At 40.4% G+C, this 23,327-nt stretch overlaps 1 protein-coding gene across 16 annotated transcripts in view; it reads left to right on the plus strand.

Annotated features, from left to right (window-relative positions):
* Positions 1 to 23,327, plus strand: part of LOC122541861 (calcium-activated potassium channel subunit alpha-1) — an 847,529-nt gene that overhangs the window by 183,127 nt on the left and 641,075 nt on the right. For all 16 annotated transcript variants that reach the window (XM_087982321.1, XM_087982311.1, XM_087982314.1 and 13 more), the window contains exon 2: positions 6,530 to 6,694. In XM_087982321.1, the coding sequence (XP_087838447.1) occupies positions 6,530 to 6,694 (165 nt within the window). The remainder of the gene's footprint in view (positions 1 to 6,529; positions 6,695 to 23,327) is intronic.

The raw sequence follows: 23,327 nt of genomic DNA on the forward strand, positions 1-23,327 counted from the left end.
TAATGGCTCTCAGGGAAGGAAATCTGCCATCCTTACCTGGTCTGGCTGACATGTGAATTCAGACACACGGCAATGTGCGTTGACTCTCAAGTGCCCTCTGGGCAATTAGGGATGGGTACTGAATGCCCACATGCTGGGTACAAATTTTTAAAATTGTCACTTTCCAAATGCTTGTTCTGCTGAGTATCACGAGCTCTTTCTCAGACACATTTATAAGTCATTTCACTGAAGTACAGAGAATCCTCCTGTGCCCTTCAATTGACGACCCTTTCCCAATAACAAAAGTCTGATCCGCTTGCCATAAGAGTTCTGTGGTTGTCTGTGTTTATGTGCAAGTTAATCGAATCCGTCACACGCTGTTATGGATGCAACAAATCTTTTAAAAAAGAATGCAGATGATTTCCTGCCGCTGCTGGTTTTCAAAGATAATTGTCCTCCAATCTATAATTAACTTTAGCAGTTGTCGAAGGAGTCTGACCTCTAACAGGATCTTGCATGTAAAATTAGACCTTGTGGATTAAAAGTAAAGTTGCACCTGAGTGAGATACGGAATGTTGCATATTATAATTTTATAATATATATACTGTCTACCAGAGCATTACATTCTCAATAGACATTCGCTGTCTTAAACAGGCTGTTGCAAGCATTACGCACGTTGAATGGATAATACCGGAGCTGGGGAAGAAGACTTGGCTCCTTGGTGTTAATGGGAATTTATTCCGGAGGAGGTTGAGGGTGTTTCAGATTCCGGGGGGAGGGGGTTGAGGAGGTGTGTCGGCTCACCGCTGGTGTAGAAGGGTCGAGTCTGGAGCGGCTTGAGGTGTGGGGTCCCTGGGATGTAGAGTCAGGGTCTGAGGGATGTTGGGGATTTGGCAGAAATATATTTGGGCATGTGTAAAGAAAAATATAAGGTTGGTTAATAAGGTACTTAAGAGGTAGACTGTGTATTTAATCATTTACCTAATCTCATCAGGAGCTCCCGAATTCTCTGATTTAAATGGGAACTTTCCGAGGTTTCGGGAAATTGTCCAGAATTTCTCGGGCAAATCCATTGAAGTCTGCTACAATAAGGAATCCCGTAGGGTCCTCTAAAACAAATTTAAACTTGAATAACGACTGGGCCATTAGCAAATTCAAAGTTTCTTAACTGAAGTACTTTTTCACAAAAAAAGGTGTTGCCAACAGTTTTCAATCAATAATGTTATGAAATGTAAAGCATGATGTGAAATCTGACCCAATGCAGATATTAAACACTATGAAAAATAAATACTGAAAGTCCTTTCCATGTACTCTGCCAATTTAACTTTGAATATCATTGTTTAAAAAGTTATCCTGGGCGCTTCTAAATGTACTATGAATTTATATTGAAACTGGGTCTCTGAGCCAATAAATTAACAGCTATGATGGCCAAATTTGTAAGCGTTGTCAAACTACTCCTAAGCAGCCATCTCTCTCAAAATGGCACAGTTCTCCATTAATATTTGCATTTATTTTTCTCTGTCAGGTCAAAGAAGGGATTTTTTTTTCGGGAGTGTGCGGACAGGGGAAGGGTAGTGGGGTGGTTGAATAAAGAGGACTTTAATCTGCATTTCGCTAATGATACCTAATCTATCATTATTTCAGATGGACCAATATTCCATCCTGTAGCATTAAAATTCAAGCCACAATAAGCATCATCTTGGAATAGAGAGTAGTTTGGTGGAGAAATGAGAAGCCTCGTTGATCTGATACAAAAGCAGAAATTGCTGGAGGAAATCAGGTCTGGCAGCATCTATGGCGAGAAACCAAGCTAATGTTTCAGGTCTAGTGACCCTTCCTCAACTAGATCGTAGCTCGGAAAATGCTGAATATATGTGCTGAAGAAAGTGAGGAGGTGGTGTGTGGTAAAGGAGTAAACAATAGGTGGAGACTGAATTGATCTAAATGTGAAATCAGAAGTGCATTAGATGTTTTGAAATCTGCGCCCACTGAATTTGAGGGCAAGAAAATGTAGGACACACAGTGGGAAATGAAAGAATGCGAAGGACCAATAATTTGATAATGGACAGGACATTAAAAAGTAGACTGGAGAGAGTATTGCAGATTGATGTGGTGTATGGATGGCCACAGTTGGAAGATTGAAAGTACAGTAGTAATTTAAAAGTATATTGCTATTAATAAAAAGGTCCTATGAAGTTCTGTCCTCTTTAGGTCATTAGCATGCTGAAAATCTTTAATAATTTTCTCCTGCGTTTGTACTTCTGCATTTAAATGATTTTCCCCAGATGACTCTTGTTAAAGTGATCAAGCATGGACAACCCAAAGTTCCCAATGACTGCTCTTAAGACTGCATCAGTTTTTGCACGCTGTTCCAGCATGTATGTAACATCTTCTTAATTAACTGGTGCACATCTACTATTTATTCATGTAAATGTAAACGTTCTGGGCATAATATATTTCTAAAGATCAGATCAGTGGGAAAATTACTGGATGAGATGAAGTGAAATTTCAGAGGCTCAAGATATAACCTGTTGTTGTCATTGCTGCGCTCAACTAAATGTGTGACCCATGGGATTAACTGTTTGGGGGAATGCTATTGGGTAAAATTTAATATATTTACAGGAATGGTACAGTGTTCCATTCCTCAAGAGTAAATAAGATTTTTGTGGGACTCCCCAGAGATGCCCTGTTTGCTTCGTTATTTGCAGAACATTTGCTTCTGTCTGAGCTGCCTGTTTCTCTCCGGTTTCACCATGATCATATTACTTGATTGTATAAGGTATGGAAACATTAGCATTAGGCTTTCTGCCTGTTTCCATTAACGTTCACTGATGTTATATGACCTGTCAGCAGCTATCCGGCACTGTGCTGATTTAGAATATGCTACGTCAGTAAAATTATAGTGTTCAAAGTGTGACAACTACTGAGGAGAACTAAGAGTTTTAGATTGGTCAGACTTTCTGTTGGCATGTATAACTATTGAAATGTGTAGTCTTCAGGTCAGTAGTGTTATGATCTCAGCTGATGTTATTACTGGACAAAATCAGTCCCTCCATAACTACCTGGTCAGGTCCACACCCCCCAACAACCCACCCTCCCCTCCAGACACCTTGCCCTGCCACCGCAGGAATTGCAAAACCTGTGCCCACACTCTATGCAAGGCCCCAAAGGAGCTTTCCACATCCATCAATGTTTCATCTGCACATTCACCAATGTCATTTATTGTATCCGTTGCTCCTGATGCGGTCGCCTTTACATTGGGGAGACTGGACGCCTTCTTGCAGAGCGATTTGGGCAACATCTCCGGGACACTCGCACCAATCAACCCCACCGCCCCGTGGCCCAACATTTCAACTCCCCCTCCCACTCTACCAAGGACATGTAGGTCCTGGGCTTTCTCCACCACCACTCCCTCACCACCCAACGCCTGGAAGAAGAACGCCTCGTCTTCCGCCTCGGAACATTTCACCAGTTTCCTCATTTCCCCTCCCCCCACCTTACCCCATTTCCAACCTTCTAGCTCAGCACCATCCTCATGACCTGTCCCACCTGTCAATTTTCCTTCCCACCTATTCACTCCACACTCCTCTCTGACCCTCATACCCACTGCCATCCACGTATTGTACTCTTGGCTACCTTCTCCCCAGCCTCACCCCCTCTCATTTATCTCTCCACCCCGGAGGCACCCTGCCTTCATTCCTGATGAAGGGCTTTTGCCCGAAACGCCGATTTTCCTGCTCCTCGGATGCTGCCTGACCTGCTGTGCTTTTCCAGCAGCACAGTAATCTAGATTCTGATCTCCAGCATCTGCAGTCCTCACTTTTGCCTAAAATCAGACTGAAATCTGACTTGTTGGGTCATATAAAATACTGAAATCTGGTCTTAACAATAAAACACGTTTATTACACAAAAGTAAAGATGTTAAAGTAGAATAAACCAAACTATGCAGTACAATTTAAACAACTTCAAAATGCAGTGTACATGTGCAATACACTATCTATCTCAAAAGCATTCCATTACAGTACTAAAACTTTAGAGAAAATTCTTTTTTCTACAACATCTATATGTTTTACTTAACCATTGCTTTCATCCCTATCTTTGAGAGTTTGATAGCCTCGTCCTTGAATATTTACACAACTGAACTTAGATTTTTGCAGCTTCAAATGACCCCTTCTGTGTCCTAACCAAACACTTCTAGTCTGGAATTTTCAAACTAAAATTCTTGCACTTTAGGAGAAATTGTCTCATATATCCAACTTCAATTAGGATATCTGCAAACTGAAACCAAAAAGCTTTCCAAGCAGTATGTTTCTCCTAAGTAAAAAAAAATCCATTCCTGATCCTTCTAACTGAATGCAAGAGGATGCTCTTCAATGTTTACTCTATCCAATAATGAAACTCTCCCAATTTCAACCACTTTCGCAGCAGTCCAGGAAGTCTCTTATGGTTTTTTTTTGAAAAAGGATGCTTGACTTAAGAAATATCGAGAATTATTTAAACCCTGTCCTAAATACAGACCAAAATCTACATACCATTAGTTCAAAATATAAACTGTAAAATAAATAACATTAAAATACACACAAATCAAGCACCTTACATCACTGTATATTGGATTGCTTAATTGATGTAATCATGAAGTACATGAGAACTATGAGTTGGTAAGGAAAGTTGTGTGATGAACAACCGACAGTTTAGACAACTAAGGGAAGAGTTATAATTAGATAGCACCTTTCGTGATCTCTATACAACCCACAGCACTTCAGTAAGTTTGAAATGTAGTCACTAGAAAATTTCAACCTGTACAAAATATAATGGCTAACACCATAGATTTTTAAGATTGAGGTACTTGGTCTCTTTCCTTTCTCTACCATGTTCCCATTTTTTCTGCTCTGCTTGCTGTCCTAGTCTTCCCCTTCTTTCTCCTGTCCTTTTAGATATTTTTGAACTAAGTCACATTCTAAGTCATTTATACATTGGCCCCAGCACTGATCCTTGGAGCAAAGCATTAACAGCCAACTCCAGCTAGATGTCTGAGCTGTGGTTTCCTCTCTATGTATGTTTTAAGTAGCTTTTTCTGATGAACAAATTTATTTTACTCTGGAAGACAGGATCAACAGGCACACAGGAACATAGTCAATTGTCAGGACTTTTAGAACCAGAATTCACGAAGTGGGATTGAGAAGAATTAACTGTAAGAATACTACGTGCAGTGCTGTTGATGAATCAATTCTTAAACAGGAGTCTATTTTCAGGCAGCCTTATATTAAGTCGACAAAAGAAACACAGACTGAAACTACAAAAAAAAATTACAAAATCTCTTCATACCGTTATAATTACAAGAAAAGGTTTAAATTCATCCAGAACCAATCTTCTATTTTGTGGCATTAACTTTTGAAGTTGTGAATTACAATACCTGTGCTAGATTGGCTGCATGTTGCCTAGATCTGGAGGTCTGTCAGTATAAGCTTGTATACTAGCAGAATCCATGCAGAATGACTGATAAGTTCCCTCTAATGTCCCCAGTTTGCCATTTCTCCTTTACTGCCCTCTATTACCATGGGGATGTCTAAATAAGTCTACCCCTGAACAACTGTAAGCACACAACATGTGCATGCAGATCACTAGTATAGACTGGAAGGTTTTGCTAACTCCAGCCATAAGGATTGAATGCATATTCATGACACGAGGTCATGAGGATATTTTGGCTTAGAAACTGTAGCCCCAGTTTTAACCTTGGTTTAATGGATGGCGTGATTTTAAAAACTCAACCCTTGCTGCATAAATAAAAGACTATTATCACTCGGCTAATTTCTGGCCTGAAACAGATTGGAAGGAGGCAGGAGAAATGTAATTTTCCAGCCCCACTAATAAATGAAGGAAATTTCATCCTTTTCTAACCCCTTTCAAGGCTGATCCTTTTCCTGCCTGGTTCAGTCAGGCGAGACAGTGTCAGTAAATTTCGAATTAACTCTTGAGTTAATAACATTGTGGGCCAATATGCCTATGTATGAGAAGGACCCCACTAAGAACTGGGCAAGTACCTTTGCTTTGTAAGCTTTTTCTTCTCAGGAAAACAGGCAGGTAATTAACCTGAACAGTTGTTATTGCCCACCCGTCCACTTACTGCCAGATAGGTGAGTTAAAATTGCTTCCTGTTACTTGGGGCTTCCCATGTATAATGGTAACTAGACCTGTATAGCACAAATGGGAAACTTGTGTCAATCATGAAGAATAGCCCGACCTTTGTTGCACTGGCTAACACTATTGCTGAGGTTCTGGACCAAACTGTGTGAACAACTGTTCACTAACCTAAATTCTGACATCGTAACCACTGTTTGTGCTGCAGTCTGCTTTCCTTGCTGTTGTATATTGATGCACTGAGAAGATAGATCTAAACTTCAGCAATGCTCTGTGTGAGATAAGGATCTCTCATATTTTACATCCTGTTTTCTCTTTTGGTTGCTGTTATAATGAGGAAAAGCTGGTATTAAAAAAAAATCCTCTATCGTTTTGGTTGAAACTACAATTATATTTTCCTGTTCTTTTTCAGGATGCGCAAAAAATCGGTATCGGCACAGGTAACCAGTCAGATGATACTCTCCAAGACCTGGATGAGAAGGAAGAAATTCCACAAGGGGAAGTGGGCTGGATGACTTCTGTAAAAGACTGGGCAGGTGTCATGATATCTGCCCAAACTCTCACCGGCCGAGTTCTTGTGAGTCTTAACTTTACTTTCGCTCCACACAGTTGCAGTCTGTGAAATTCAGCTGAGTTTGATGTGTTGACACCAGGTTGTGCCTGTATTCTCTACAACAGGAGCTGAAATCTGTTCAAATTCGTTGGCAGTCAAATCGATGATTATTTCATTTAAAACTAAAGCCAAGCAGGTGAACTCCAGTTACTGTGGATTTATTTGGATGTTATTTTGAGCTTTCTTTCGTAGCACTCAGAAGCAAAGATTATAAAATAAGAAAACATTGCATCTTTTTACACTTGTTACGATCGATTTCTGGACAGACCCCTGATAGTTTTGTCTTGAGTGTTTCCTAACGATGTTTATAATGTTAATATGCAAAGAAGTTGTGTATTACATATGTAATTGTCCAGATATTAGATAAAGAAAAAAAGTGATTTGGTGTACTTGGGGAAATTGAAAGTCAAAGCAAATGACATATCTGCAAGTGTTGTTGAACTGGCTTCCATCTACGTTTATAGGAGTTCAAGTTTTTACTCTAGGGATGTTCTGTAACACGCCAGTAAAATTGTTTGTGTTTCATAACTTAGTTTTCAGTGGCCTGCAAATTTCTAAGTGTGGGGGTTGATGCTTGTATCAGAATGGGTGGATTCAAGATCCTGCTGATTTTGAGCTTTAGCTTTCATTTACATCAGACTGGCGTTGATTGGGAGAGTTGTGGGGGATGGGTGGAAATTTGTAGGGTGCAGTATTTTGAGAAAAGGAAGAGAGAGAGAGGAGAGGTGCTAATCAAGACAGTTTAGAGGAAAAACCAAGTTTATACAGCTGTCACAATTGGGAGATTAGGACAACATAACTGGCCTAATTGGGAGTAGTGACAGAATCAAGATAGGCAATCAAGACAAGGAGCACATTGTCAAGGATAAAGTTCAAGATAGTGATGGGTCTAGTTGATGATTAATCATTGGCAACAGCCTGTGGTTTTCCTCAATAAACAATCCTATTTTTACAAAACTAACGCTTTTAGAGACAGCTTGCTGCTGCAGTCGGTAAAAAACAACTTAATGAAGGGAGGCATCAATTGGTATTGCATATTATAACATTTACAGGTAGGTGGCTGAATAAGGCCTGATTAAGACGTGTTTCTTTTGATGATGTATAGGACATGACAGGTGGTGCATTTCTACATGAATGTTTTGGTGCCTGTTTTACACTTGTAAAATATGAAATGCCTCATTTAATTTGTATGGATTTCTCTCAGATGTAAAAATGTCCTGATACTAGTCTTACTAAAAATATCTGCCCTTCGGCCCAATAGGTATACACCAACCCTCCGAAGAGTAACCCACCCAGACCCCTACCCTATATTTAGAACATAGAACGTAGAACAACACAGCACAGAACAGGTGCTTCGGCTCTCAATGTTGCGCCGACCTGTGAACTAATCTAAGCCCATCCCCCTACATTATCCTAACATCTTCCATGTGCTTATCCAAGGATTGTTTAACTCAGCCACATTATGGAGATTTAACTACATTGGCAGGCAGGGTATTCCATGCCCTTACCACTCTCTGAGTAAAGAACTGCCTCTGACATCTGTCTTAAATCTATCACCCCTCAATTTGTAGCTATGCCCCCTCGTATAAGCTGATGTCATCATTCTAGGAATAAGACTTTCACTGTCTACCCTATCTAATTCTCTGATCATCTGTTATATCTCTATGAAATCCCCTCTTCGCCTTCTTCTTTCCAGCAAGAATAGACCCGAGTCTCTCAGCCTTCCGTCCTGGCAAATCTCCTCTGCACCTTTTCCAAAGCTTCCACATCCTTCCTGTCATGGGGCGACCACAGCTGTACACAGTATTCCAAGTGCAATCACACTCGCATTTTGTATAGTCACAGCATAACATTACAGCTCCAGAACTCAATCCCTCTACCAATAAAACCATATGCCTTCTTAACAGCACTGTCAACCTGGGTGGCAACTTTCAGTGATCTATGTACATGGATTCCAAGATTCCTCTGCATATCCACACTACCAAGAATCTTTCCATTGACCCTGTTTTCTGCCTTCCTGTTATTCTTCCCAAAGTGAAACACCTCACATTTATCTGCATTGAACTCCATTTGCCACCTGTCAGCCCAATTCTGCAGTTTATCCAAGTCCCCCTGCAACCCGCAACATTCTTCCACCCTGTCCACTACTCCACTGACTTTAGTGTCATCTACAAACTTACTACCCATCCAACTATACTTCCGTCTAAATCATTTATAAAAATGACATACAGCAGTGGTCCCAAAACAGATCATTGCGGCACACCACTAGTAGATTAGATTACTTACAGTCCAACAAGTCCACACTGACCAGCCAAGGCACAACCCACCCAGACCCATTCTCCTACATTTACCCCTTCACCTAACACTACGGGCAATTTAGCATGGCCAATTCACCTAACCTGCACATTTTTGGACTGTGGGAGGAAACTGGAGCACCCGGAGGAAACCCATGCAGACATGGGGAGAATGTGCAAACTCCACACAGACAATTGCCTGAGGTGGGAATTGAACCCAGATCTCTGGCACTGTGAGGCAGCAGTGCTAACCACTGTGCCACCGTACCATCCATTATAGTAGTAACTGGACTCCAGGCAGAATATTTTCCATCAACCACTACTCGCTGCCTTCTTACAGAAAGTCAGTTTCTAATCCAAACTGCTAAATCACCCTCAAGCACATGCCTCTGCATTTTCTCCAACAGCCTACCATGTGGAACCTTATCAAAAGCTTTACTGAAATCCATGTATACCACGTCAACTGCCCTACCCGCATGCTTGGTCACCTTCTCAAAAAGCTCAATGAGATTTGTGAGACGTGACCTGCCCTTGACAAAACCATGTTGACCATCTGCAATCAAATTGTTGCTTGCTAGATGATTATAAATCCTATCTCTTTATAATCCTTTCCAAAACTTGTCCTACAACAGAGGTAAGGCTCACTGGTCTATAATTACCTGGGTCATCTCTACTGCCCTTTTTGAACAAGGGCACAACATTTGCAATCCTCCAGTCCTCTGGTACTAAACCTGTAGACAATGACGAGATAAAGATCAAAGCCAAAGGTTCCAAAATCTCCTCCCTAGCTTCCAGAGAATCCTCGGATAAATCCCATCCAGTCCAGGGGACTTGTCTGCTTTCATCCCTTCTAGAATTGATAACACCTCTTCCTTACTAATCTTGTTCCTTTCTAGTCTAATATCTTGTACCTCATTCTTCTCCTGTACAATAAACTGATGAGAGATGTTTGTTTAGCACTCTCCCATCTCCACAGGGTCCATACACAACTTCCCACTTCTGTCTTTGACTGGCCCTTTTCCTACCCTTGTCATCCTTTTATTCCTCACATACCTATAAAAAGCTTTTGGGGTCTCCTTTATTCCATCTGCTAAAGACTGCTAATGCCCTCTCTTTGCTCTTCTTAACTCTCTCTTTAAATCCTTCCTAGCTAATCTGTAATGTTCCATCACCTCATCTGAACCATTGTCTCATTGTCACATAAGCTCCTTCTTCCATTTAACAAGAGATGCAATTTCTGTAGTAAACCACGGTTCCCTTACCTTATTACTTCCTCCCTGTCTGACAGGAACATATCTATCAAGGACACGCAATATCTGTTCTTTAAACCAACTCCACATTTCGATTGACCCCATCCCTGCATTTTGCTACCCCATTGCATCCTAAGTCTTGCCTAACCACATTATAATTGCCCCTCTCCCATCGATAACTCTTGCCCTGTGGCATGTACCTATCCCTTTCCATTGCTAAAGTAACAGGTATCCGAATTATGGTCACTCTCTACAAAGTGCTCACCTACTACTAAATCAAACACCTGGCCTGGTTCATTATCAAGCACCAGATCCAGTGTGGCCTCCCCTGTTGTCGGCCCTTTGATATACTGTATCAGGAAACCCTCCTATATACATGGGACAAAAACCGATCCATCTGATGTACTAGATTTACTCCTGACTAATGCACCTAACGCTATGGGCAATTTAGCATGGCCAATTCACTTGATCTACACATTTTTTGGATTGTGGGAGGAAACTGGAGCACCCAGTGGAAACCCATGCAGACACGGGGAGAATATACAAACTCCACACAGACAGTTGCCTAAGGTGGGAATTGAACTCAGGTCCCTGGTGCTGTGAGGCAGCAGAGCTAACCACTGAGCCACCGCGCCAGCCATGCTAAATTGCCTATAGCATTGGTCAGGGGTAAATATCGGGTAGGGGAATGGGTCTGGGTGGGTTGGAGGGTTGGTATGAACTTGTTGGGCTGAAGGGCCTGTTTCCATACTGTAGGAAATCAAATCTTAAAAAAAACCTGGTCCTGAAATTGAATGGTAGATTATCAACAGTATACTTTTAAACTTAAATCACTTTCTTTTCATTGGGAGTGTGAAAGATTAGATGGGAAATTAGGCTGAGCTGTAACTGAAATACCAAAGTTTAGAAACTGCTACTGCAAAATAAATGTTGGCAAATTGAATTCTCACTTCCAATAAATAAACTATCGAATCAGTTTTGTGTAATCTCAAAGCATTGTGGTGACAGTTATTTGAGTAGTTGGAGTAAGAATTGATTGTGGCCTGCATTTTCGTCTTTAACCACTGGCATGAAGCTTGTATCGAACGCCCCTGGTGCTCACCTTCCACCCTACCAAACTTCGCATAAACCAAATCATCCGCCGACATTTCTGCCACCTTCAAACAGACCCCACCACCAGGAATATATTTCCCTCCCCACCCCTTTCCGCCTTCCGCAAAGAACGTTCCCTCCGTGACTACCTGGTCAGGTCCACGCCCCCCTACAATCCACCCTCCCATCCTGTCACTTTCCCCTGCCACCGCACGAACTGTAAAACTTGCGCCCAAACCTCCTCTCTCACCTCTATCCAGGGCCCTAAAGGAGCCTTCCACATCCATCAAAGTTTTACTTGCACATCCACTAATATCATTTATTGTATCTGTTGCTCCTGATGCGGTCTCCTCTACATTGGGGAGACTGGGCGCCTCCTAGCAGAGCGCTTTAGGGAACATCTCTGGGACACCCGCACCAATCATCCACACCGCCCCATGGACCAACATTTCAACTCCCCCTCCCACTCTGCCGAGGACATGGAGGTCCTGGGCCTCCTTCACCGCCGCTCCCTCACCACCAGACGCCTGGAGGAAGAACGCGGCACGGTGTGGGCGGCACGGTGGGTGGCACGGTGGCACAGTGGTTAGCACTGCTGCCTCACAGCGCCAGAGACCCGGGTTCAATACCCGCCTCAGGCGACTGACTGTGTGGAGTTTGCACATTCTCTCCGTGTCTGCGTGGGTTTCCTCCGGGTGCTCCGGTTTCCTCCCACAGTCCAAAGATGTGCAGGTCAGGTGAATTGGCCATGCTAAATTGTCCATAGTGTTAGGTAAGGGGTAAATGTAGGGGTATGGGTGGGTTGCGCTTCGGCGGGGCGGTGTGGACTTGTTGGGCCGAAGGGCCTGTTTCCACACTGTAAGTAATCTAATCTAATCTAATCTAATCTAAACGCCTCATCTTCCGCCTCGGAACACTTCAACCCCAGGGCATCAATGTGGACTTCAACAGTTTCCTCATTTCCCCTTCCCCCACCTCACCCTAGTTCCAAACTTCCAGCTCAGCACTGTCCCCATGACTTGTCCGGACTTGTCCTACCTGCCTATCTCCTTTTCCACCTATCCACTCCACCCTCTCCTCCCTGACCTATCACCTTCATCCCCTCCCACACTCACCCATTGTACTCTATGCTACTTTCTCCCCACCCCCACCCTCCTCTAGCTTATCTCTCCACGCTTCAGGCTAACTGCCTTTATTCCTGATGAAGGGCTTTTGCCCGAAATGTCGATTTCGAAGCTCCTTGGATGCTGCCTGAACTGCTGTGCTCTTCCAGCACCACTAATCCAGAAGCTTATATCCTGCCTGAAACTGGTCAAAATTCAAGTGAGTTCCCCAGAAACCTGTTCCACTTGCAGTTAGTTGAAAGATATTTAGCAATTAAGTGTTCAGTTGTTGAGATATTCTGTTGATTATTAGTCCATTTTTTTATTAGTTGCCTTTAGCTTGCAATATGTACATTTTTGGTATTTGGTTTCTCCTTATTTAGCTTCAGATTATTCTTAGAATAAATATATGGAAATATTCTCATTATTGGTGATTGTCAGGTGTGAATGTTAGTTACGTAGTTCCCTAACAGCTAGTCGTTCCACTGAGAGGTAGGCAGCACAATTGTATACCCAAACTTTAATGAATCTCTCTCCATCTGCATATATTTTTGAAGAAATAACCAATTTTAACATCATTCTTTTCGTTTTCTGGCAAGTACTATTACTTGCTTGATTTTAGTTTTTGAAGTCTAGTTTACAAAAGATTTTTCATTAGCTCATTAGGAACGATCAGTGTGTAATTGTACTCACTGTTTCCAATGTGAAACTATAATATTTGATAGACTTGTTATACTTGAGGAAGAGTGTTATAGTTACTGCATAAAAATCTCAGTCTTGTATATAATGCTGCTTGATCCCAATTGCATCCAGAATTCAGATGGCATTTTCAGAACTTTTGCACTTCAATCTTATGCACTTCAAGTTTTAGAAACTTTCATGCACTGTGCTCAAGGGGGTGACTTCACCAGTTCCAATAGGAAACTTTGCTTAAAAGAGACACTGGTCTGTGGTTTATGTTGGCATTATCTCAGGCATTATAGAACAGACAAATTATTCCATATGTGTTTGCTATCCTGTCAGCTTATAATGTACAGACTCGTGCCTTAAACTGAATAGGATAAATAGGCCACACTGGGATGAGAAGATTGGTGGAAGACATGCCACCGTGCCACCTCCCGATGCTTTTTTCTTAATGTCTGAAATAAACAGTACAAACCTAGCTTCACCTGTTCTAGAATAGAATCATAGAATCCCTGCAGTGTGGAAGCAACCCATTCAGCCCATCAAGTCGACACTGACTGTTTGAAGAGGGGCATCATTCCCAGACCTGCTCTGCTACCCTATCCATGTAACCCTAAATTTCCCATGGCTAATCCACATATCTGCACATCCCTGGACACAATGGGCAATTTAGCATGGCCAATCCACCTAAACTGCACATCTTTGGACTTAGATTAGATTAGATTAGATTACTTACAGTGTGGAAACAGGCCCTTCGGTCCAACAAGTCCACATCGACCCGCCGAAGCGCAACCCACCCAGAACCATTCCCCTACATTTACCCCTGCACCTAACACTACGGGCAATTTAGCATGGCCAATTCACCTAACCTGCACATTTTTGGACTGTGGGAGGAAACCGGAGCATCCAGAGGAAACCCAAGTAGATACGGAGAATGTGCAGATTCCACACAGTCACCCGAGGGTGAAATCGAACCTGGGTCCCTGCGCTGTGAGGCAGCAGTGCTATCCACTGAGCCACTCTATTAAGAATTGTCAGTGAGTAAATTGATCCTAAAGTAGCTGGAACTTAAAGCACCTCAGTGAAATATTCTGAAATAAATATGCGGAGGAGTAATGAAGGCAAAAGTGACTCACCCTCTCACTTTTCGTCCCTCCTGGTTGTCCTCTAGAAATAAACCAGATTGAGAATTTAAGCTAGGAGGCAATAACAGAAGTGGACCTGGGCCTTTCTGGATCCGCTGATGCACCAAGAACAGTCCCACTGTTATGAAATAGTGGTATCATAGCTTGAAAAAGGGTACTCACCTGAAGCGTTAACTGTCAGCATTTGAGAGCTGAGCAGAGCACCCAAATACTTTCACCTTTATATATTTGAATTGGGTTTATTGTCACATGTACTCAAGTACAGAGACACAATGAAAAACCACATGGCACCATCTTAGGTATTTGGTCTTACAAATCTTCTGTATAAAATAGGGAAGTAATGAAAATAAGTTATATTGCCTTACAGTTATTCACAGTATAACTTAGAAAAATAAAAAATAAAGTTGAAAAGATAAACATTATAGTCTTTATATAAAGGCCCTGCAGTAGATCAATGCATGGGGGTTCCACAATGGAATTCTTATTTCAGTTAAAAAAAAACTCTTCAAAGAATCTTAATTGAGCTAAACTTTGTTAAAAAAAAAAGTAATGTCTTAGTTGGATTCATGAATTGTAACCTTGGAAGCTTCCAGTCTGCATTGGGCCACTTAAAAGAATTAATTTTGGAACGCTACATAAGATATTGTCAATCCTTTATAGAGCAAGAGACAACCTGTGTACCAGTAATTCCTCTAATTAGAGTAGGTAGCTGAGGCTGATTTACTGACAAAGAAATTATTAATCTTGAAATTGCATTATAGCAAATGTCCAAATGTGAATACTCAGTGCCAAGTTTTTCTAAGTGCAGGCATACTAATTCACAAGACTCATTTAAAAACCATGGTAATTAAAGGTCAAATACATATCCCAAGCCTCAAAATATTACATTTGATCGGCTGACATTATTTATTCATATTTATTTTGGAGCATTCCTGCAGTTATTTCAGAATCAATTTATTTACTAGTAATTCTCATTGGAGTAGGTGAAGCTATTCTTGCATTCTGAAAAATTCCATTGTACTACTTTTAGTGCAATTGAAATGGATGCACATTATAGGACATATAAAAAGTGTAAAGCAGCTTGGAAACTGCACATTTTGGCAAAGCAAGACATCTTCTCATTATCAAGATAAAAATTATATCAAACAGCATGCGGTGTTTTAATTTGAAAGATGGGAAAATGGCAATCAGTACAAATTAGTTTAATTTACCATTGAGACTTTCTTGCTGTCTCTGAACAGTAGTGTTCTGCATGGAAAGGAATGGAAGATGGGAGGAGATCCTGTTGCTTCAGTAAAGACAAATGTTTTCTTGGGTTGGAAAACTAAATTACCCTCCCAACTGCTTTCTCTTTGTACTTTACAATTTATTTTCACTTACTGGAAAACAAATATCATGCACAACCACCAACGCAAAAAAACAAATAGAGTTCTCAATATAATTGTTTTTCTTTGATCATAAAGCATTGGCATAATTTCGCATTAACCTCCAAAAGGTTGTTGGTTTCACAATTTGTTATTCTGGTATTTTGTTTCACATCTCTGTTAAAAGAATGATTAGAGGGATTTCAGACAAATATCAAAGTCAGGTCTTGTGATTATAATTGAACACAGCTTGACTAGCAACAGTTAGATGGTGTAGAGTTTCATCCAAGGTGTATACCATTAAATGTAGAGTTCCTGTCCTTCAAAATGATAGAATCTGTGAAGCTTCATCATGATGCATGTCAGTAACATTGGAACTTCACCCTAATGTGGAACTTCATCATGAGCAGCTATAGAGTTCCAACATGATGAGTATCAGAAACTGAGAGACTCCACAAGAGGTATCATTAACCATGGAGCTCCCCTATGAGTGTCAGTAACGTGGAGCTGTTCTGACATGTTGCACAATTCGACTGGTTTAAGAAATTAGGATTTTAGACTACTTGCAGGTGGCAATCAAGTGCAAAACATTTAGTTGTTTTCTTCCTTAACCTGGATTTTATGAATGTCCGTCGTGGCGTTTTGACCTTTACTTCTGCATGTATAGGACTACATTGAATTTAAACATGGAACCATTGAAATGATCATTTGAGATATGGTAAAATCGCAACAGAACCTACAATTCTGGTGATATTTGCAAAACATAAACTGTGTACTTGAGAACAGAAAGTGCTTGGGGTGGGGTTGGTGAAATGGACCATTCAATTAGATGTCAGTTAATAATAAGGTTGCCAGCTTAGGTTTAATATATTCCTAAAGGTTTAATTATATGACTCCTGTAGTTAGCACTCTGTCCAGCACTCCCACCATTGGTTACCCAAAGCATCTGTCCTCTGATTGCCCTGTTTTCCCACATCAATTGGAAAGCCAAATAAATTCTTCATTATCCATTTGCATAATTCCTGACTCGGTCAGTATTTCCCACCTCCGATATTTTATAACTAAGCAACAGGAGAAAGTTTACTTTCACTTTATCTGTGATTTTACTCTAATGTTGCCTCAGCGATGTCTTGCATGGTTAGTATTTGATTCGTGGAAACCACTAGGCTAATCCTGGACGCAACCATATACTGCTTAAGCCTAGCTGCTATGTGAAAAAGTGGCCTCCATTTTATGGTTGTAATGATACCAAAAATACCACCATTCACCAGTATGATAATTGTGAAACTGATTTCCGGGATGTGTTGTTAAATGTTGAAATCCAGAAATTTCTTTCAGTGATTACTTGCTCCTGCAGAGGGAGTGCTGCTGATATATCTACAGATTAAGATATTTAGAATTACTGTAGTTCAATTGATATAAACTTGCATTTTACTGATGTAAAAATCTTTGAATATGATATGATGGTTTGTTGAATGAGGTGTATTATGTTTCTAATTTAATTTGTACCCAACTTCCTGGGATTGAAGTAACATATTTTCCATTTATGAAGTGTCAGATTTTTCCATTTTAATTTGAACAATTCTGTAGATTTAATAATTACTTTTTAAATATTTTTGAAAGTCCAGTTTTAATCATCTTTTTGTATATTTCTTTTGTTGTCTGTAAAATGATTCGGAAAGGAGTCAGTGCTTTTTCACTTCCTGATTTGCTGCTGGTGAAAATTCGTCAATGTGATTGACTGTTTAGCCTGCTTGATGACATTCCTTTTACCAGCTACCAATCATCATCTTAAGTTGATGTCAGAATGGAATTGATCTTAGGAAAGCTGAAATTTATGCAACAGAGATTGTTCCTCTTCAAAGTCATTAGCAAGAGCTATCAATGCCACTTTTCATTCCACCCAAACTCTGCATTTGTAAACCTCCATGTCAACCTGTGCTCCTTGATAGTGATTGCAGAAATTCTTTGAAAAAGATTGAACAGGTAGTTTGCACTAGTTATCACTAAATAAGATATAGTTAACATCCAAGAGCAGCTATACTTCAGGGAGGGAGGAATGCAGGAAAATTGCAATCACCAAAGAGATGATACTGAGTGGTCAGGATCTTCATCAACTTCATTGTAGGATCTTAGATGAAGTAGCAAGTGAGATGCATTGATCTTAATTTTCTAAAACTCCCTTGGTTTCGAGGCAATCCCATTAGGATTGGGAGGCAGCAAATGTAATTCTTTAATTCAAAATGAGAGAGAGAGAGACCCAGAAAGCAGGAAGCTACAGGCCAGTTAGCTTACATCTATCATGAGTAAAATGTTAGAAGCTATTACTAAAGAAGTTATAGTTAAATTCAAAGTAATTGGGCAGAGTCAACATGATTTTGTGATAGAGGAATTGCGTTCAAACAACCTGCCGTAGCTCTTTGAGGAAAAAAATGTATTGTGGATGAAGGAGAACTGGTGGATGCTTTGTACTTAGATTTCCACAAGGCATTTATTAGATTAGATTACTTACAGTGTGAAAACAGGCCCTTCGGCCCAACAATTCCACACCGACCCTCTGAAGAGCAACCCACCCAGACCCATCCCCCTACGTTTACCCGTTCACCTAACACTATGGGTAATTTAACATGGCCAGTTCACCTAACCAGCACATTTTTGGACTGTGGGAGGAAACCGGAGCACTCGGAGGAAACCCACGCAGACACAGGGAGAATGTGCAAACTCCACACAGGCAGTTGCTTGAGGCGGGAATTGAACCCAGGTGCCACCGTGCCGCCCACAAAGCACTTATAAAGTGCTGCATCAGAGATCATGATGGAAAATGAAATGTTTTGGTGTAGGGACAGCTTAATGGCATGGATTAGCTTGCAAACAGAAAGCAGAGCATAGGCATTAATTGGTCTTTTTCTGATTGGCAAGATATAGCGAGTGGTGTGCCACAGGGATCACGGGCACCTCAATTGTTAACAATTTATATAAATGACTTGGATGAAGAAACGGGTCGAGTTGCCCTCCCTGAAATATAGGTGCTCTTGGATGTTAATTGTATTTTCCTTAGTGATAACTAGTGCAAGATACCTGTTCAATCCTTTTCAATGAATTTCTGCAATCATTATCAAGGAGCACAGGTTGACATGGAGATTTACAAATAGAGTTTGGATGGAATGCTAAGTGGATTTGATAGCTCTTGCTACTGACTGATGATGACACAGGTAATAAAACCAATTGTGAGGAGGATGTAAAATTGTCAAAGTGGAATATAGATAGGTTTAGTGAGTGGGTTAAGAACTGGCTAAATGATTTTATAATATGGGAAAATGTGAAATTGTCCATTTTGGTATAAAAACAAAAAAAACATATAATATAAATGGTGTGAGATTGAAGGGCTCTGAGGTGCAGAGGCGAAAGTGAGGACTGCAGATGCTGGAGATAATAGTTGAGAGTGTGGTGCTGGAAAAGCACAGCAAGTCAGGCAGCATCCGAGGAGCAGGAAAATTGACACTTCGGGCAAAAGCTCTTCATCAGGAAAGCCCTTCCCGATGGAGGGCTTTTGCCCAAAATGTCGATTTTCCTGCTTCTTGGATGCTGCCTAACCTCCTGGGCTTTTCTAGCACCACACTCTCAACTCTCAAATGCAGATAATGTACAAGTACAGCAAGTAATTTGGAAAGCTAATAGAATGTTATTATTTATTACAAGGGCAATTTAATACAAAAGTAGGAAGATTTTGCGGCATTGGTGAGACTATATCTGGATTACTGCCTTATTCAAAGAAGGATGCAAATACAGTTCAGAGAAGGTTTACTAGACTAATATCAAGAATGATTTGGAGTGCCGGTGTTGGACTGGGGTGTACAAAGTTAAAAATCACGCAACAGCAGATTATAGTCCAACAGGTTTAATTGAAAGCACTAGCTTTCGGAGTGCTGCTCCTTCATCAAGTGGTTGTGGAGTACACGAATATAAGACACAGAATGTATAGCAAAAGTTTACAGTGTGATGTAACTGAAATTATATATTGAAAAATACCTTGATCGTTTATTAAGCCTTTCATCTGTTAGAATGACCATGTTAGTTTCATTTCTTTCTTATGTAAATCGCAAAACTTTTTTAAAAAGTTACATTCTCAAGTGAACTTTAACAATTGGTGTCAGCCCAGATAATGTATTGAAGAATATCAAGAATGAACAAGTTGTCTTAAGAGAAAAGGTTGGACAGAGTTGGTTTGTGGTTCCAAGAGAAAGAAGTATCTCGACTGAAACATAAAAAGTCCTGAAGAGTCTTGACAGGGTAGATGTGTAGAAGATGTTTTTTCTTATGGGAGTATCTAGAACTGGGGGTCATTGTTTAAAAATAGGGGTTCGTTCATTTCAGATAGATAGGAGGTCATTTTTTTTCCTGACAGAGGATTGAGAGTTTTGGAACTCGGTCCTGTAAGGAAAATGGAAGCAGACTTGTGAACTATTTTGTAATCGAGATAGGTGGTTTCTTGGTAAGTAAAGGCATGAAACATTGTTGGGGATTGGCAGGATTTGTGGATACGATCAATTCAGTCGTGACCTTACTAAATGTGGAGCAGATTTGAGGGATAGATTAGCCTACTCCTGCGCCTTATGTGCATGTTTGTATGACTGTCACATATTTGCCCCGTAAGCATTTTACAGATAAGTTAATCATGGTACAGCCTGAACTGTTCAGAAGATTGCAATCCTGGAGGATACCAGATAAAAGAACTGTTTAAAGTGAAAAAGGTGTTAGTGAGGATGAGACTCAGATCATTGAGGTCAAATAGGAATGTGCCAATGAAACTACTTCTCGCTCTTGCTGCTGTTAAATTGTTTGATCACAGAGGAATGATTTCATGCTGGTAGATGTTAAAGCTCACTGGGTTCCTCAGTGTGCTTTTCTTTAAACACTGCTTGACTCCGCCTGGCTAATCACAATATTGTCGTGAGCTTCTCTGACCTGCCCTGGAGCTGTATAGTCCCAGTTGTTGTTTCACTTGGGTAAGATACAGATCAAGAGGCAGATGGCGTTCGACATCTTATGCTCCATGTGTTTCCAGACCCAGTTCCAAATGTTAACTATCCTTGAGGCTGAAATAAATTAACCTATAAACGTCCTGCATCAGTTAACAGATTAAAGCAAAATGAAAATTGTAATGATGATGTGATCCAACGTTTATGTAAATTATTTCTGTAGAGATAACTATAATAATAATTTAACTTCCCAATCTGGTATGCTTCCAATGAAACATTTGTAATAAGTTTAACTAGTTATTGGAAGGAGTAAAATGCATTTAGAATAAAGGGGAGCCCATTGATGTACCTTGTCAAATATCTTCTGAGAATGCTGGAGAAAATCAGCAAGGCTGGCAGCATCTGTGGAGAGAGAAACACAGTCAATGTTCTGAGTCTGGTATGACTCTCTAAAATCATCATCATGACATCTGGTCTGTTCAGGGCATGTTAGCTGTGTAAAGCCCAGTTCCTAGCAAGTGACAAGTACAGTGCTGACCTGGTGTAAAATGACATGCATTGATGCAGTGGTAGTTTGGAAAATAAATTTCAAAGCTGGCAGCTTTTAAATACATGACAACTAAATTGTCTAGATGATTGCGTGAGCTCTCCCTGTTTTGATTTTCCTTTCCATAAGGCCTGGTATGTGTGAAGATGATGTATGAATATATATGTCCAAAATCAGTCATTTATGCTTCCCCTATCTTTGATTATTTGCATATAATTTGGGGTTGAAGTTCGGTTAAAGATATTTTTCAACAGCTAGTATAAAAATTATAAATCCTGTAACTCACTAAAAGAGCTGTTTGGCTATTTCTTTCACTCCATTGCTGTATGGAGCTCTGCCTGTCTGTAAAGCCGGAATAAATATTTTACTCAACCTTCAGTCACACAGACCATGCAATTAATCACCCTGATTTTGTTAGGTCAGCAAAATGTAGCTTTTCTTCAGGAAAGAGTTTAGATTTCCACTACTACTTGTGTGCAGACATTTTCTTGTCATCTCCCCCAGACAAACCTCAAGAAATGTTTTGCTCAGTTGTGGATTTTGTGTTTGTAGTCATTCTCCAAGAGATGGCCGAACTATGTAGTCGTGACCAGTACTGAAGACATGTTTGTTCTAATGTATCCAAGAAAGACTGTGTCAATACTTATGGGTCATGGGATCAGAGCAGGTGCACACACAATATGAGTTACTTGCTGTTGCCTTTCAGTCAATTGTCTCTTCTCAAAATCTACAGGTGTCAAAAGAACCAGAAAGAAATTTGCTTCCTGTCAGTTTCCCTCACTGCAAAATAAATAGCAGATGGTGGCGTGAAATAGAGATGAAATTTGTCTTTAGCACAATAGATCAGAATAACTGCAACTAAGATGAATGTACCAATATAAGTAGAGTTAAAGCGATATTTCTTGTCATTTCTTAGATCCCTGGCCATCGCAAGCACAATTTTAGTGTTTGAATCCCTAACCAGGTTTAGATGTCTCTTCCACAGTGCAGAAATGTCTGTAAGTCTGAAAGTTCAGAGCGCTTACCTCGAGGGATGATAGCACTATGAAAAGCACTTGCATTTTTACCCTACCAAAAAATTTAACTCCCTAAAAATTTCTAGATTGCTAGATTGTGTAACCTGAACTACCATCCAGGCAAGCTCTATGCTGCCAGCTTCAGTTTTCTTAAAACAATATCTGTTCATTTGGGATTGGCAGCTAGATATTATGCCTAATTTAGTTTCAAGCCTGCAAGTAAATCATCATTTCAATTTGTACATGGCCAAGTTATATGTGATGTTTGGTAGCATTGTCTTTTGGGATCATTATTATTAGTAACAAATTGGGTCAAAGTAATAATGGAACCATCCACAAATTAACAGATGAAACAAAAATATTCACAGGGTTCAGGAATTTGGAGCAAATGTGTAGGTTACTAGACTGTAGATAAATTAGGTTTCAGATAATGAGCCTTTATATGGTAGATAATCTTTAATGCACTGTGGTGCCTTTATATGTGAGTAAACATCAGGTGCACGTTAATGATAAGGGCATTTTCTATTTAGATTAGGAAACAAGAGTGTGGATCTAGGTCCCATTGATAATAACTTGGTCAAATTCACATTCCTGATGAAGAGCTTATGCTTGAAATGTCTGCGTTTCTGCTTCTCGGTCACTGCCTGACTGACTGTGCTTTTCCAGCACCACACCTTTTGACTCTGAACTCCAGCTTCTGCAGTCCTCACTTTCTCCAAGTTCACAAACCACATGCTAAAGATAGTGGGATTGTTTTGTGAGCACAGTAAACTGTAAAACGGAGGTCACATATAGGCCATACAGGCCATTAACATGACTGTACTGTCCCTACACAGGGAAGAAAATATCAAAATCTTTTATAGCTTTCTCTTTTTCTTACTCACCTCTTCCATATCCACTATCCCTTGCTTGTGCTTCTTTACAGTTTCTCTGTGACTCTATCTCAGACTCTTTTTGCCTGAATCCATTCTGTCGTTCTCTCCTTGCACTCATTTTCCCTACTCATTTCCTGAGCTCTCACTCAAAGCAAAACGGATTTTAATCAATCCGTTGGGACATGTAAAGATACATTTCTGGATCAGGGTGACTTAAACCCAGACCATCTGCCTGGAAATAGGGAAGC

The sequence above is a fragment of the Chiloscyllium plagiosum genome, unplaced genomic scaffold (genome assembly GCF_037043375.1).
Source record: "Chiloscyllium plagiosum isolate Xiang-an unplaced genomic scaffold, Cpla_swu_hap1 HiC_scaffold_43, whole genome shotgun sequence".
Taxonomy (NCBI): domain Eukaryota; kingdom Metazoa; phylum Chordata; class Chondrichthyes; order Orectolobiformes; family Hemiscylliidae; genus Chiloscyllium; species Chiloscyllium plagiosum.